This window comes from Lontra canadensis, unplaced genomic scaffold (genome assembly GCF_010015895.1).
Source record: "Lontra canadensis isolate GAN:19392208 unplaced genomic scaffold, GSC_riverotter_1.0 scaffold53, whole genome shotgun sequence".
In the NCBI taxonomy this organism is placed as follows: Eukaryota; Metazoa; Chordata; class Mammalia; order Carnivora; family Mustelidae; genus Lontra; species Lontra canadensis.
Window position 1 is genome coordinate 9,301,319 of NW_022631047.1, and position 17,171 is coordinate 9,318,489.

General features: G+C 45.1%; 1 protein-coding gene across 1 annotated transcript in view; it reads left to right on the top strand.

The window, feature by feature from the left end:
• The window catches only part of LPCAT3 (lysophosphatidylcholine acyltransferase 3), a 37,985-nt gene that overhangs the window by 15,907 nt on the left and 4,907 nt on the right, over positions 1-17,171 (top strand). The window contains exons 2-4 of the mRNA XM_032874701.1: positions 15,531-15,638; positions 16,334-16,440; positions 17,057-17,150. Of these exons, the coding sequence (XP_032730592.1) occupies positions 15,531-15,638; positions 16,334-16,440; positions 17,057-17,150 (309 nt within the window). The remainder of the gene's footprint in view (positions 1-15,530; positions 15,639-16,333; positions 16,441-17,056; positions 17,151-17,171) is intronic.

Genomic DNA, 17,171 nt, shown 5'->3' on the forward strand with positions numbered 1-17,171 from the left:
GCCATGCTTCTTACTGAGAGCACTTGGCTTAAATGGAGCAATTAAAGAATTACTTTTGGTGAGACTTTGGGGCAGCTCGTTTAGGTGTTTTGGTTGGGTTAAATGACTAAAAAACTAGTATTTCTTAACCTTCATAGAAAACCCTTTTTTGTTCTTTCTCACATGTAACAGCCATCCATCCACTCATTTACCTTGGAAATGTCCCCTCTATTCTTTTATCCCCAGGACATTTTGATCACTTGGCCCAGTTTTCTTCAATCCTGTGTCAGAGTTGTCAAAATATTTGAGATACTCAGCAGGAGGAGACTTTCATAAAGGAACTGCTGTATTCTTACTGCACTGCGTGAAGATAGGGACGGGGAGTCCCCAAGAATCAGATGAACAAAGCGAGTACAGGAGAGCACCTAGATTTAACATTAAATTGTAGTTTGGGTGGGAAGGCAGCTGGGTGGCTCAGTCAGTTGAGCGTCCAGCTCTTGATTTCCGCTCAGAGATTGTGGTCTCAGGATCCTGGGCTCGAGCCCCACATTGGGCTCCCTGCTCAGTGGAGAATCTACTTGTCTTCCTCTCCCGCTGCCCATCCCCCTGCTCGTTCTCTGTGTGTGTATCTCTCTCTCAAATAAATCATTGGGAAGAAAATGGAGTTTTTAATTGTTTTTAGATAGGAGGATAAGCAAACATGAACATGAGTGTGCCTGTGTCTGCAACCAGGTGCTTGAAAGTAGATTGTAGCTTTAAAAGCACACAGGTAGTTATTAGTGATTCACTCACAGGTCACTGCCAAGTGCCAAGGCATGTGGCAAGAATATCAGAATGGAAATCAGGTGATGTGGATTCTAACTTGAGCTGTTCTCTCTTAACCTTGAGCATGCCAACTATCCGCTCTGGGCGTCTGTGTCTTATCTAATGAAGGTTTTGGAGTCAGTGATTTCTAAGATTGCTTCAGATTCTAAGAATCCGTATATCCCGTGAATAACCATTCAGTGTATGACTCAGCCCGAGCTATACAAGATTGTCAGAGGGTGGAAGGTGTGTTGGCACTTTGCCCTTACTGTCAATAAGCTTAATCTGGTGAAGAGAAAACAAAGGACCAGTTCTGAACAAATTCCAAAGGTGACCACTTCATTCTCACCTAAATATCTGTAATCTACAGGCACTCTTCCTGCTACAGAGTGATCAGTAACTCAGTGTAAATGCCTCATCAGTTACCGATCCATTGACTAGACAGTGTCAGGCAGTGTCCTTCCTATTTCCATGTCTTTCTTTTCTCTACATAGTTGTTTAGCACGAGGAATTTCCACTTTGATGGAAAAAGAATTGAGTGGCAGATCTTCAAAGTAGAAGTAATTGTGATAAAATTTTCATGGGACAATATTTGATAAAATTTAACTACAAAACAAAAATTACAAATAAGCCAGGTTCGAAAGCAGTCCTGTTTTATATTCTGGTCTGGGATTCTTAGAAAAATTTGAGTGAAATTTGATAGGTACTTCCAGTATGGCCTTTCAGTATTGCCCAAAGCAAAATACCCATTATCCATGGTAACCTTCCATAGTCTAGAAAAATTACAACATCCAGGTAAAATAAGGATGAAACGGGTTTTTTTCAGCCATCTGTAACTAGAAATTCCAAAGAGTTGCCATAATCTTGTCAGTAAACAATCCTTAAAAGCAGTGCTGAAGGCTGAGAAAGAAAGGGGTAGACAAGAAATAGAGACAAAGGGGCACTTAGGTGGCTCAGTGGGTTAAGCCTCTGCCTTCGGCTCAGGAAATGATCCTGGGGTCCTGGGATCGAGCCCCATATTGGGCTCTCTGCTGGGCGGGGAGCCTGCTTCTCCTTCTCTCTCTGCCTGCCTCTCTGCCTACTTGTGATCTCTGTCAAATAAATAAAATTTTAAAAAAAAAGAAATAGAGACAATGAGTTAAACCATGATTCTAGGAGATTAACAAAAAGACAAAGTGGAACTGAACAGTAGCCAGAAGCAGCAGCAAAGGGACAGAGGTGGGCGGGTGGCTAGAAGGGGAAAACCAAGAGCCTGTGCTGTTTGAAGGTAGGGGAGGTCATTTGCTAGGGGCTTACTTAAATCATGGACCTAGAGTTGAAACCAGAGTTAGCATCCAACTGCGTCAGTTACTCACTGATCAGCACAGACCGGTTATCTAACTGCTTTGATGTGTTTTTGCTCATTCAGACACTGAAGACAGAAATATTATTTTTTACTTCAAATAGTTCTGAGGATTAAGTGGGATAATGCGTGTAAAGTGCTTAACTCAGTGCGTGACTTGTAGTAAGAATTCAGTAAAGGTTCCTCGATATTAACCGGTGTCAGTGACAATAATAAAGGAAAAAGGAAAGAATAAGAAAGCTAGCAAGAAAGACTGAAAGGGAAGTTCTGCGGAAAGACTGAGATGGGTAGAATTCCAAGGATCGGGACCCAAGGGGAGGAGGAGATATTTAAAGAGGAGGGAGAGACATCTTCCTCTGAATCTGAAGAAAAGGAAGTAAAAGCATAGATTTTTTTTTTCTTTTTTAAGATTTTATTTATCTATTTGAGAGAGAGAGAGCATGAGAGGGGGAAGGTCAGAGGGAGAAGCAGACCTCCCCTCCTCCTGCCCTGCTGAGCAGGGAGCCCAATGCAGGACTTGATCTTGGGACTCCAGGATCATGACCTGAGCTGAAGGCAGTCCCATTCAACCAACTGAGCCACCCAGGTGCCCTAAAAGCATAGATTTCAAGTGGAGCTTCTTAAGTTTTCTCCCAGGACACCTGGGTGGCTCAGTCGGCTAAGCTGCTGCCTTTGGCTTGGGTCACGATCCCAGGGTCCTGGGATGGAGTCCCACATCGGGCTCCTTCTCAGCAGGGAGCCTGCTTCTCTCTCCACTTCTGCCTGCCTCTCTGCCTGCTTGTGCTCCCTCTCTCTCTCTCTCTCTCCGACAAATAAATAAATAAATAAAATCTTTAAGTTTTCTCCCAGACAGTTCCACGTAGACCGTGGTGGAAAATGCAGGAAATGTGTGCTCGTGGGCTCCGGCATCCTTAGCAAACAGTGGCTGTTCAGACAAACGCCGTTGAGGTCGCATGTTGTGTCTTTAAGATACAGGCCAGCTGCAAGTTCTGTTGTGTATGATTTATTTGTTTTCATATAATGAAGTTACTTACCAGTTAAATTGCTTGGAATCATTTCTACGAAACTTCTGGTAGAGCAGACGTGCCATCCACCAGTGCCCCAGCTGGAGCAGATCCTGTTCAGACAAGGATAGGCGTGAACTGGCAGTGATGTTTTCAGTCAGAAGTCCAAGCACTCCCCCGTATTCCTATGGAATTTCGAAATTCTGGAGAAGGAGAAATGTTTTACAGCCGCGGACTTGACCCCTGCGGTTTTCAGTAACCTTCCCAAGGAGAAGAGACGCACCTCTGGGCGATTGATGCCCCGGAATGGGCTGTGTTTCCCCTCCACCCACCCACCCCCGGTCACATTGTTCTTCCCAAGAATGGCCCCATCACCCCTTTCACTGAGGAGATTAAGGTTCTTTTTTAAGATTTTATTTATTCATTTGACAGACGGAGATCACAAGTAGGCAGAGAGGCAGGCGGGGAGAGAGAGAGGAGGAAGCAGGCTCCCTGCCGAGCAGAGAGCCCTATGCGGGGCTCAATCCCAGGACCCTGCAACCACGACCCCTGAGCCGAAGGCAGAGGCTTAACCCACTGAGCCACCCAGGTGCCCAGGAGATTAAGGTTCTTTTCATGAACTTCAGCCTCCGCCTTCCATGTTTCTTTGCCGGCTTCTTCTCCTGGCCTTCCAGCCTCAGGGAAAGAGCCAGGGTTCTTTCCTCCTTTCTGAGGTAAATCCTTCCGCCTGTGGCATACGCAGTCTCCTTTCCACTCTACTGCTTTCTTCCAGAAAACATATGAGTGGACAGAATGCCTCTGTTTGAGGAATGGTTCCCTTCACTCAGCAGCCATGCTCTCTGGCCAGTTGTCTATTGCCAAACTTCTCACACTGATAACCTTCATATCCGGCCTGCATTTCCCCTTTATCCACTCACTGCCTTTTTAACCCACTGAGCCACTCTGCTCACTGCCTTTTTAACTGGCCACCTTCTCCTGGTCTCCACATCCATCAAGCTGCTGCCATTGCCGAGTTCCTAATGACGTCACTGTGACTTCAGTGACCTTATCCTCTTCCTCACCCTCCCTGGGCTCTGTAAGGTCTGGTGTGATTAAATTCCTTTCCTGCTAAAATACTTTTTCCTTTCTCACGTGTCCACCAACCTGATTTACCTCCTTATTTTCCTGTTATCTCCATTTCTTTTGCTTCCACTGCCTTGAATTACAGGCATTTTCCAAGACTCCGCCTCTGGCCCGCCTGTGTTTCGTGGCCTGTCCCGGGGAGAGCTTATCTTTTTCCTGGGCTCCAGCTCTCACCAGCAGCAGCACCACCAGAGCCAGCTTCCCCCCTCCAGTCTTTGTGTCTCTGTCAGTGGTACTGCCTTCTTTTTAACTTCCCAGAAGGGAAACCTCAAGGTCAGGGGTCTTCATGTTGGGGTATGTGTACTCTAGGGGTACACAAAGACTTTCCAGGGGGTACGTGGGCATGGATAAGGAATCAGTTTCTAGATTTGCAGCTTCCATATGTGCTCTTGTCTAAAACAGATGTGCTCGAGACTGCTCCAAAGACGCTCCTTTCCAGACTACCTTAAAGTCACCCTTTAGGCCTTAGACAAGGAGAAAAAAGGCATAGTAAGTTGCCCCACAGTATAAAAATCTCACAGGATGCCACAAAAGTAAAGCAAAGAGGAGCAGCCCCTTATTTTTTTTAATTATTCTTTTTTTTAAGATTTTTATTTATTTGAAAGGGAGCACAAGTGGGCAGATCATCAGAGGGAGAAGGAGAAGCAGGCTCCCTGCCTGAGCAGAGAGTCGGAAGCAGGGCTCTCGATCCCAGGACCCCAAGATCATGACTTGAGCCGAAGGCAGATACTTATCCGACCGAACCACTCAGGCGCCCCTTAGTTATTTTTATTAAGTATAATTAATATACAGCATGAGCATATATTATCTTGTCTTATCTAGGTGACAAATTCACGGCAACTGTATCTACCCATCTTAAAACTAGAATTCGGAAATAAGATGGTCATTCTGAGGAGAACATATGAACATGTTTACTGGAACTTAAAAATGAGCTTAGACCTCTTTCAACAGGAAGTCTGATTGAGCCGATTAGCCTTCCATTGGCCAGACATTTTCCATGTGTATGTACAGCACAGCTTCAACGGACTTAGGAAAGAAAAAAAAAACTACATCATTTGCTCTTGTTTAAGCTTGTCAATGACAGATGGTGACTTAAAAATATGACAGGGGATAGAGAGTTGTTCCAATTTTAGGGGCCGTTCCAGCAAAACTCCGGAAGACCGTCACAGTGGTTCACTCATCTTCAATTTGTCCTTTTCCATTGTCCCCCACATCCAGTCAATTCTATGGATATTTTTTTTCCTATTGTGTCAGTTTCAGACTCTGCCCAGTTTCCCAAACCTTCCTGTCTGCTCTGTTATGCTGTATTACCCCTCTGCTAGCGGGCCCCTCTTGAAGTGACTCTTCCAGGCTCTTTCCTATCTCCGTGTGTCCACATTACTATCTTCCTTAACTAATTCGTCCTGACTGCTCTGGTCTTTATTGCTCTCTCTCCTTTCTAACTTCTCCAGCATTGGCTGTTCTGTGTAACACATAGACAACATCAGTGTTTGGTACCTCCTTTCTCTCTGTCTCTAAAAAGCTCCTTAAGAGTTAAAAAACTTAGGGGCGCCTGGGTGGCTCAGTGGGTTAAAGCCTCTGCCTTCGGCCCAGGTCATGATCCCAGGGTCCTGGGATCGAGCCCTGCATCGGGCTCTCTGCTCAGCGGAGAGCCTGCTTCCACCTCTCTCCCTCTGCCTGCCTCTCTGCCTACTTGTGATCTCTGTCTGTCAAATAAATAAATAAAATCTTTAAAAAAAAAAAAAAAGAGTTAAAAAACCTCTTCTAATTCTGCCACAGCCCCCTTTTGGCCTAATGCAGTGCTGACCACATAATGGCTGCTTAATCAATATTTTATTGACAGCCTAGAGAACAGAATATTCCCTCATTCATTCTTTCGTTCTCTCACCCATTCAACAAATATTTTTGAGATCTTTATTGTATCAGGATTTGTGCTAAGCCCTGGCGTACAGCAGGGGGGAAAAATAGACAAAAATCCCTACTTCCAAAGACTGGTAAATAAATAAAACACAGTGTGTAAAAAAGCAGTTAATAAGTGCTAAGGGGAAAAAGGAAAAGTAAAGCAGAGAACAGGAAGTATGTGTTGGTGGCGGGTGAAGGTTGGGGGGAAGCATGTGCAGTTTTAGATAGGAAGGTCAGGGAAGGCCTCACTGATAAGGTGACATTTTAGTAAAGACCTGAGCGGCTTGAGCTTATCTGTGCAAAGGGCATTTCAGGCGAGGAACCTGTTAAGGTGGTGGCTCTGGGTTGAACCTGCCCAACTACCCAGAAGGGAGAGCTTTGGCTGGGGCAGAGTGGTGGAGATGAGTCAGAGAAAGCTCGGCCTGGGAAGGGCAAACAGATCCCGTAGGTTCTGGTTGGATTTTGGCTTTTGCTCAGTGAGGTTGGAAGCCTTCTGAGGGTTTTGAGCAGAGGAATGAGCTGATCTAACTTAGAATAGAGGCCTTGCGGGTGCTGTGTTACGGTAGAAGCGAGAGGTGAGTCAGGCAGCGAGCTATATGGTAACACAGGCCAGAAGTGGTGTTGGCTTGGACCAGGGGTCAAGGTGGCCAGATTCTGGGTTTACTCTCAAGGTAGACAGACAGGATTTGTGGACTGATTGGGTTGAGGCCAGAACGGGGGCAGGTCAAGAATGGAGGCAAAGTTGCCTGGTTTCAGTCCTAAGGGAACAAAGGCTAAGATGCCGTTTGCTGAAATGGGGCAGGCCAAGGGGAGGAGCAGCTTCAGTGAGGAAGGTAAGGCAGCAGTGCTTGTTGGATTTGAGGTATCTGTTTAGGCATGTGCCTTCTCAAAGTGTTGAGTAGTCCATACCAGTGTGGGGTCCTGAGGAGAGGTCTGGGCAGAAGACGAAAATTTGGGAGACATCGGCAAACGGGTGCGACTGGACAAGATCACTGGTCCCCTCACCACTAAAGCAGGTGTGGGGCAGTCTCGTGTTTACTGAGCACCTGATATGTACCAGGCTTAATATACAAGCCCTAAGCTAGATACTCCTTGTGCTGAGGAACGAAAAGGTTAACAGAAACTGACTACGAGGTTAACGATCAACCAGCCTGAGATGTCAGCTAGTAAGTAGCAGAATGGGGATTCAAACCAAGATCTGTCTTCACTCCAACGTCCACCTTCTTCCAACCATCCAGCGCCTTTATTCAGCATTGCATTTTGGAAAGAGTGCTCTTTGGCAAGCCAAAGTCAGTATCCTTATAAAATAAATATGCTATGAATCTTCTTCTGAAATGCAGATGGAAAGGAAATCCCTTAGTCATTTGGTTGTCACATGGAATGAAGATTAGATTCAGAAGCTCTGATACCCATTTGCCCCAGAATTTCTCAGAAAAGGCCTGCTCTTCTTCCCACTAACTTTTTTTTTTTCTAAGATTTTATTTATTTATTTGACAGAGAGAGACACACGAGAGAGGGAACAGAAGTAGGGGCAGTGGGAGAGGGAGAAGCAGGCTTCCCGCTGAGCAGGGAGCCTGACGCAGGGCTCAATCATAGGACCCCTGGAACATGATCTGAGCCGAAGGCAGGTCGACTGAGCCACCCAGGTGCCCCTTTTTAAAAAATAAAAAAGAGAGAGAAAGAAATTTGAGCTAAGGAGTATGGTAAGGGTCTGGGGAGACAAGGGGTGGGAAAGGCCATTAGCAGGAAGGTGAAAGAAGGTGTTTGGAAAACAAAGTTTGTCCCATTTACCTCCCTCTCACTCTCTGTGAATGTGTATTTGTATAAGTCTTTGACCACCTACAATAGTTAGCACTATGCTAGCTACCTTATATGCATTGTCTTCCTTAGTCCTTAGACAAACTCACTGAGGCAGGTACTATCCCCAGTTTTACAGATGAGGAAACCGATGCTTCAGTCCATTACTGTGTCCATTACTGTTGATCGATCAAACAAAAAATCAAGTATATAGGTTAGTGTGCTATGGGAAATTCAAAGACATAGGCCTTGAGGAAAAGAGATTGAACATGTAAAAAGTGTAATATAAAACAAAAATGTAAGGAGTGGCATATTCTAATATATAATGATTTGCCAAACGAGTCTTAGTCCTACTAAGTGCCATGTATATAAGGTATGAATCTGTAATACAGGGGGCCATGGGTTCATTGTGGTCTGAGGGTAGCCATACAGAAGGAAGCACTTGAGCTGGGTTTCCGAGAACGGGTAGGACCTCACTTGGTAGAGGAGTGGTTGGAGAAGGTGTTCCACGTAAAGGGATTGGTGTGACCTAAGGTCTAGAGACAAAAGACGTAAGACATGTTGGGGCAAAAACTAGCAGATCGGTTTTAGCTGCAGCAGAGAAACTAGAAATGTAGTTTAGAAGATAGACCTTGAGTCTTGGGCTTAGGGACTGTCCTCTGGTGAGTAGTCATTTGGGGGGTCACTGTTTTCTGAGCATGAGTAGAAAGAAGAGTACTCTGGTGGAGGGTGGCTGGCAGCCTCAGGCTGTGGGAGAGATCAGGTGGGAGGTCACAGCCAGCATTCAAGTGCAGCAGGAGTTCAAGGGCGAGTGCTTAAAGGCCTTCCCCTTGAACATAGTACAGAAAGCAAAGGAGGGGTAGACATTGGAAAAGAGGGATGTCGAGACCCAAGGACGGGAAGGAGACAAGACACCTTCAGGCTTTTGAATGTGGTTGTGTGACCTGGAGAATGGTAGCCCCATAAATTAAAAAAAAGCAGCCAAGAGAAGGCTGAGTAGGGGGGAAGTGGTGTTTTCCTAAAGACCGTGTTTTAGATGGTATGAGATACCAAACTAAGAATGCCCCACCAGGAAGTAGGAAATGGGGAACTGAAACTTGAGAAGTTAGGATTAAAGCTGAAGATGTGTTTGTCTTTGGCATGAACATTGTATTAAGGCACAGGAGAGTAGTGCAGTTTCCAGAGAGGCAGTGTCACCGACAAGGTGCAGGGTCAACACCGAATCCTGGAAATCAGCCATAATTAGGAGGAGCCAGAAAAACAGCCTTCATTGAAATAGAAAATAGTCATCAGTGCAATCTATTCAGATTATAGCCGGCCACCCTTTGCCAGTCAAAGCAAGGTGAGAAAGTGAGAGCAAACGTTTAGGAACTTTTGTAGCCTGTGACTTTGTATTGGTCCACAACAAATGGGAAGTTTGGTCCACAACAAATGGCAAATTTGAAAAACTGGTCTACACCTCCAACTGAGGTGCAGCGTTAGAGGGTAAAAGGACGGAGAGACCCACTCTTAGGTATATATATACCTAAGAGAACAGAAAATATATGTTCACACGTAAAATTGGACACGAATGTCCCATTTATTCAGTAATAACCAAGAAGTGGAAACAGCCCAGATGTCCATCAGCTATTAAAAGGATAAGTAAAATGTGGTATATCCATACAGAGGAATATTATTCATCCATAAAGAAAGAATAATGCACTGGGAGCATAGCTTCACATGGAGATGAGTTGGATCACTATGTTGTACACCTGAAACTGATAGAATATTGTGTGTCAGCTATACTCAAAAAAAAAATTAATGAAGTATTAATATGTGCAGCAACATAAATGAACCTTGAAAACATTATACTAAGTGAAAAAGGCCAGACATAAAAGTCTACATATTATATGACTCCATTTGTATTCAATCCCCAGAGTAGACAGTCCATATAGACAAGAAAGTAACCCCAGTGCCTCCCAGAGTCTGGGGACTGGAACAGGTAAAGTTATATCCATCACCAGGATCTTGACAACTTCCCTATATATAAAGACTTGGCTGTTGGAAATCAGTGGTAATACTGAGAAATAGGATTTTTTTGATATCGTATTCTAACAACAGAGGTCAATATTTGGGAGATCTGCCTAACTCAGTGAACCAGTATTTTCTAAATGACCAGTCCATGGTGTTATAAAAATCACGCCTGGGTAAAAGGTTCATTAAAAGCACATGAGGGGCCAATGGATTTTAATGTAACAGCATGGAAAGTTAACCAGAAAGTTAACCAGTTTAACCTTTAAGAAACTACTTTTGGTATGGTATCAAAGAATCATATTCAAAACAATGTGAAAAGGCTATTAAGATTCTCTTTCCAACTGTATATCTGTGTAAAGCCAGATTTTCTTCATATGTTTTAACAAAAACAACATATTAACAGACTAAATGCAGAAGCAGATTTGAGAACCCAGCTATCTTTTACTGAGCCAGACAAAGGCCAGAAATTTGTAAAAATGTAAAAGAGTGCCATGCTTCTCATTAAATGGCTTTATTGGTTTGTTTTGGAAAATAGAGTTGTTTTCATTAGACGTATGTTACTTACAAAGTCTTCCATTTACTGTTTTTGAATGAATTAGTAATTAAATACTTCACATTTTTCTTCGTTTTGTTTTCTCACACAGGAGATATTAATAGATAGCATCCACACTGACAGATGTCATTTGAAGTCCTCGGTTAGTTTTGAGAGCCTTAAGTGGTCCCAAGACCAAAATGTTTGAACACCCCTACGGTACGCTGTGGATGTCGTGTCAGCCCTCCGCATGGTGTTTGAGGTGGTCGTCTCTTTTGACAAAACTTGGTGTTAGTGTCGGGCTAAGCCAACACACAGCAGTTCTGTCTAATCCTTTCTTCTCCCCCACACTTGCCAAAAATGCTGTGATCAAACAGGGTCATATCCTATTCCTCGAGTCCAGAAATAGCTATACAGGTTGAAAGTTCAAAGAAACGTATCAGACTGGAATGTAAACAGCTTATTTCTCTTTCTTCAAATGAAACTTTGGAACCTGTAGGATTCATGAGTAATTTCACAGCTAGTATACAGAGAATCAGGAGTGCCATGAGCAATCTAGGTCGTGACAGATCCCAGTTTCTGACTCAGCTGGCACTTGGACCCCAGTAAACATCCAGTGACTAGCTGGAGAATGCTGCTGGGATCCTCTGAGACTCCTTGTGCCTCTGACGAGGACCCAGTTCAGTGTGCCTTGAGGTTCACAGTATTTTGGATGCCCTAGTTTTTGCCATTGGAACATTCCCATTCTAGTTGGGGATCCTTGGGTTTAGCATGTTTGTTAGATCGCATTCTGCATCTTCTGATAAGTTTCTGAAGCCCCCTCTTTAAAACAATAATCAAAGAAGAAACGGTTACAGAATAACCAAAGTAAGTTCTTGTATGTTTCATAAACAGGGCACCTGTTACTAGTGGGTGTTGAGTAAACATTTCTCAAAGGAATGAATGAGCCAGTGATCCACAGGATATCTAGAAAATTCACTAGTTGAATGAAGCTATAAATCTGTCTATAAAACAGGACATCTCGGGGCACCTGCGTGGCTCAGTGTATTAAGCCTCTGCCTTCAGCTCAGGTCATGATCTCAGGGTCCTGGGATTGAGACCCTCATCGGGCTCTCTGCTCAGCTGGGAGCCTGCTTCACCCCCCCACCCCGCCTCTCTTGTGATCTCTCTCTCTCAAATAAATAAATAAAATCTTTTAAAAAGAAGAAAAAAAAAAAACAGGACACCTGGGTGACTCAGTCGGTTAAGTGTCTGCCTTCGACTCAGGTCATGATCACAAGGTCCTGGGATCGAGTCCTGCGTCGGGCTCCCTGCTCAGTGTGGGTTCTGCTTCTCCCTCTGCCTTCTGCCCACCCTGCTTGTGCTCTCTCTTGCTCTCTCTGACAAATAAATAATCTTAAAGAAAAAAAAAAAACATTATAAAACAAACCTCTGTTTGGTGCTTTTAAAAGAAAGACCATAACTCCCAGTCAACAAGCTTAGAATTTTTTTTTTTTAAGATTTTATTTATTTATTTGACAGACAGAGATCACAAGTAGGCAGAGAGGCAGGCAGAGAGAGAGAGCGGGAAGCAGGCTCCCTGCAGAGCAGAGAGCCCGATGTGGGGCTCAATCCCAGGACTCTGAGATCGTGACTGGAGCTGAAGGCAGAGGCTCAACCCACTGAGCCACCCAGGCGCCCCAACAGGCTTAGAATTTTATTCTCAGGACCTAGTACAGACTGCTGCTCTGCCTTCGGATTTTTTGTAAAGCAATCTTTCTTAACCTTGGCTGAACATCACCTTCCCTCAGACCTATAGAATCAGACTCGAGGGCAGGGAGTGAGTGAGGAGGTGCTTTCGTTGGCTTTTTTTTTTTTTTTTTTTTTTTTTAAGGTTTTATTTGACAGCGAGAGAGGGAACACAAGCAGGGGGAGTGGGAAAGGGAGAAGCAGGATTCCCGCTGAGCAGGGAGCCGGATGTAGGGCTCAATCCCAGGACCCTGGAATCACAACCTGAGCCGTAGGCAGATACTTAACAACTGAGCCATCCAGGTGCCCTTTCTTTGGCTTTTAAAGATTCTTCTGGGGACTACAGCCATTATATTAAGCACTGGCTCCCACAGAAAAGCCTTAAGACTCAGAAACAGCTTGAAGGACAACACTCTCCTCAAAACAGCACATCCCTGCGGGGCAGCCAGGCTCCAGAGCCTGCTGAGCTGAGCGGCAGCCAAGACCAAGGCTTGGTGTTTGCACACTCAAAATCAGCTCTGGGTTGTCCCAGCAACTCACCCCGCACAGTTCCTTCTTCCTCTCTGCGGTTTCACCCTGGGCTTTGCTGTTCTCCGTGATGATCTGTGTTTTTGGTAACCTGGCCTCCTGCCTTCTCATTTTCCTGCCAACCGCTCCATCTTCTGTGTTTACTAGCGTGCACTAACCCTTCACTTACCTGTGTGGAACCCAACAGCCCCCATCCACCCCCTGCATATACCTGAAAACTGGAGAAAAGGGCCTTGAGGGGCCAGGACAAATGTCACCAGGCCTGTGCCCTGCGTCTGTAAGGAAAGCACGCAAGACTCTTGCTCTTAAATCTTTTTTTAACACCTTTAAAACATAATTATGATTTCTAAGGGATGCTATGGTAAATTAGACATAGGGAAAGGAACTGTCTTTGGCAGGCACACAGAAAAGCTCAAGAAGTGACTCCTGATCCCCGAATAGCGAGGAAAGGGGCATAAAAGCGCTAAGAAATGGATACAAGAATTCAGAATGCGGACAGTGGAGTGCCCACAAGGGTGAGAGCAAACAGGTTTACATACCTCGGTAGGTCATGACTGTACTCTAGAGTAATTATGGCCCAGAGCCCCAAGAAAATATTAAGTTATATTCAACTTCAGGAAGCAGAGTAGTGTGTGTTGTGTTTTTTATTTTTTTGTTTTGTTTTGTTTTTAATTTCAAACATTTGAAATGGTTTTAGGGCTTCCAGTTGGTCAAAGGTCCTCGTGCCTAAAGGTAAACTCTTGGCTGTGTAGAACTTACTTATCAGTACTCTAGATATTTAAGATCTACCCTATTTTTTTTTAAGATTTTATTTATTTGTCAGAGAGAGAACACAGTCAGGAGGAGCGGCAGGTAGAGGGAGAAGCAAACTCCCCAGGGAGCCTGATGTGGGGACTTGATCCCAGGACCCTAAGATCATGACCTGAGCTGAAGGTAGATGCTTAACCAACTGAGCCACCCAAGCATCCTGAGATCTACCCTGTTTATTGCTTCTATTCATTTATACCCCTGTGGGCGCCTGGGTGGCTCAGTCGGTCAAGCATCTGCCTTCGGCTCAGGTCATGCATGATCCCAGGGTCCTGGGACAGAGGCCACGGTCATCAGGCTCCCTGCTCAGTGAGGAATTTGCTTCTCCCTCTACCCCTGCCCCCTTGGGTGCATGCTCTCTCTCCATCAAATAAAATCTTTAAAATAAAATAAAAAGCAAAAGATTTAAGGCTATCAGACCCTATCCTATATACTTTCTAGTACCTGGCTCTGGTTCCTAGCAAAACTTGCTGCTAACCTGCTGCTCTGTCCCTGCCAAATTTCTGCCCATGTGATATGTAGTGAGACTCAATCCTCTTTCTTTGCTCATTCATCTGACTGTGAAAGGGTCATAGATGCCTCCCTCTCCCTTGAGCTAGTAATCCTATATCACTTCATCTCAGCTAGCGAGAAAATAAACTGTTCCATGCCACCTCCTCCCCCATCAAATGCTCTAGAAACAGAATAGTGGGCATACAGTAGGCATTTAACAAACGTGTGTCGAATGAATGAGCCGGTGATGCACAGGATATCTGTAAAACTAACTACTTGCACGAAACTGTAAATCTGATAAAGAGCCTAGCCCACAGTGAGAACAGCAGTCCAAGAACATGGGCAGATCTTGGCACCAAGGAGATCAGATAGTTGATACACTGTTACATGAGGGGGAAAATAAAAACATAAAACAAAAAACAGGATGCATAAGCACCCAGGAACTGAGAAAACAGACTATAAGCACATAGGCCAATATGTAACACAATTATCTATCTTCTTGTTCACCTGATAAATAATTGAGCATTTTCTCTGGGTATAACACTTTCCTGAGCATTGTGGAGGTCACCAAGCTCCCCACCGTATTGCCCATGAAAAATTAAGTGCAGTCTATAATTTGACAGCGAGAATTGCAGCAACTGTAAACCATGAACACTACTTATGCAGTGATGGGATAGGTGAGGTGTCCTTCCAGAAAGACGCAAGGATTCCAGTTCTTTGCACGCACACACTACTGCCATAGGGGTGTTGCCGAGCACGGGAGCCAGACTTCTTGCTAGAACACTGACTAGGAACATGTAGCAAAACCTCGGAACAGGCTCATTGTAGTTGAGGAATACCAAATGTTATTAACCCTTTTTAATCCAGCAAGCCGCCTTTTGCCCGCTTTCAGCCCAGCCCAAGATAGCTCTTGTAGTTCAGTCATGGCCCTGGGACCGTGCTGGGAATCACAGCTGTAGATAACATTTTTCCAGGATATTCACACGGAGTCATAACACAGTTGATGTCCAGACCTCGGTAGGTGAGGTCTGCAAATGTATATGCAGGCAGGAATCCGACTTTGCAGCCTGGCATGAATTTACTTTTGTCCTCTTAGTAAGCTGATCTTATTCTGCTAACAGATGAGGTAATGAAATAAGATAGATCATAAAGGTGTAAAATAGTGTCCCTGGGCATCGTTGGACACTCATAATAATTCCTTAAATCATTTAGAATAACACAAGAGAAAATTCCTAACAATATTCAATTGGCTATAAGGAACACCTAGTCTGGGGAGTAAAACTCCTATCTTCAGTTTTAAAGTTGTGTTTGCAAAGAGACTAATGATTCTTGGGGATGCCGTTACCGTCTTTGCCGATGTCCACAGAATGTATGGGTTTTGCACTCTGGGCTGCATTTCAGGCCTGCTAAACTTCTAAGACAAAACCAGGAGGGCATCAGGCATGGGTCACCCTCTCACTGATTTTTTTTTCCCCTCTAGGTTACCCCTTGGCTGTGGTTTATCGGCGTTACCTTTTCTTCAAGGACACCTACCTCATCCATCTCTTCCACACCTTTACAGGCCTCTCAATTGCTTATTTTAACTTTGGTGAGTAAACTCAGCAGTGGCATCGCGACTGGCCAGAACCCGGGAAGGAACAGACTTGAACAGAGTTTCTCCAGAGAACCCGATGGATAGGGAAGTTATAATGCTGTGCTTGCTGAAAGAGGGTTCGTGTGCTCAGGAACAGCTTAATTCGCCTCTTACGGACATTCCTCTCCTAGATGATATTTTGAGAGCGGCTACCTCGGCCAGACCCCCTCATTTTCTTGCCAGCACTGTCCACTCATCAGCAGCACCCCTTTAGCTCAAACATTCAGAAACTCGGTAACTCCCTGCCAGTCCCTTCTATTGATACAATTCATTTCCTTCCCTTCCTCCAAAACATTGAGTCTCTTTTTACTTTTTTTTGTTTTAAGATTTTATTTATTTATTTGGCAGAGAGGTCACAAGTAGGCAGAGAGGCAGGCGGAGACAGGGGAAGCAGGCTCCCCGCTGAGCAGAGAGCCAGACTGGGGGCTCGATCCCAGGACCCTGAGATCATGACCTGAGCCAAAGGCAGAGGCTTAACCCACTGAGCCACCCAGGTGCCCCATGAGTCTCTTTTCAAAGAAAAAATCCTCACACCCAAGTTCCTTCTGTCAATTTTAAATTCTTGTGTTTAGAAGTTTCAGGAAGGGTGGGAATGCAAAAAAAACAACCCCGACAACCACAGCCTAAACTGCGCTCCCCTCTGCCTGCAGGAAATCAGCTCTACCACTCCCTGCTCTGCATTGTGCTTCAGTTTCTCATCCTCCGCCTAATGGGCCGCACAGTCACCGCCGTCCTCACTACCTACTGCTTCCAGATGGTAACCGCGCCACCCCCTGGGCTGGCTCTGATGGCGGGCTGCTCACATCGCAGCCGCAGCGGACAGCAATTCAGGGGAGCGGGGAGGTCAGGGACTGTGGTGCAGCCAAAGTGAACTAGGAGATCCAGTTTTAGTCCTTTCTCCCAGCATCACTTAAAGCCCAACTTCGGAGAGGTCACTTTTCACAGGCACCAAGTGTCCCACCTGCACACGGCAGGGCTGAGATGTTACCTGCGTCCAGGGAGGGGCACCAGCTAACCCCCTTTGCACAGGGCTGGGCCGCTCGGGTTCTTTGGTGCTGACCGGGCTTAGCCCAGCTGGCTGGCCATGAGGGGTGTCGCTTAAAGGCAAGACAGGAATTCAGCTTGGAATGAGCCAGGGACTCTAAGCTCTGAATTCTCCGTTCTGCCCTCATTTGGCCAAGAAGCCTTGAGCAAGTCTCTTCCCCTCTGTGGGTTCAGTTTCTTTCATTTATAGGTACATAAATAAGCCTTTAAGGAGATCAGGATAAAGGAAAAATGAAAGAATACAGTGGGTTTCAGAGCAGGGAGAAAATAAACCCTAGCAGGAGCAGGTGGTAGAATTAAGTTCTTCCCTCACCACCCCACCCCACCAGGCCTACCTTCTTGCCGGATATTATTACACAGCCACTGGCAACTACGATATCAAGTGGACAATGCCACATTGTGTCCTGACCTTGAAGCTGATTGGTGAGTGCTGCCTTCCCTGTT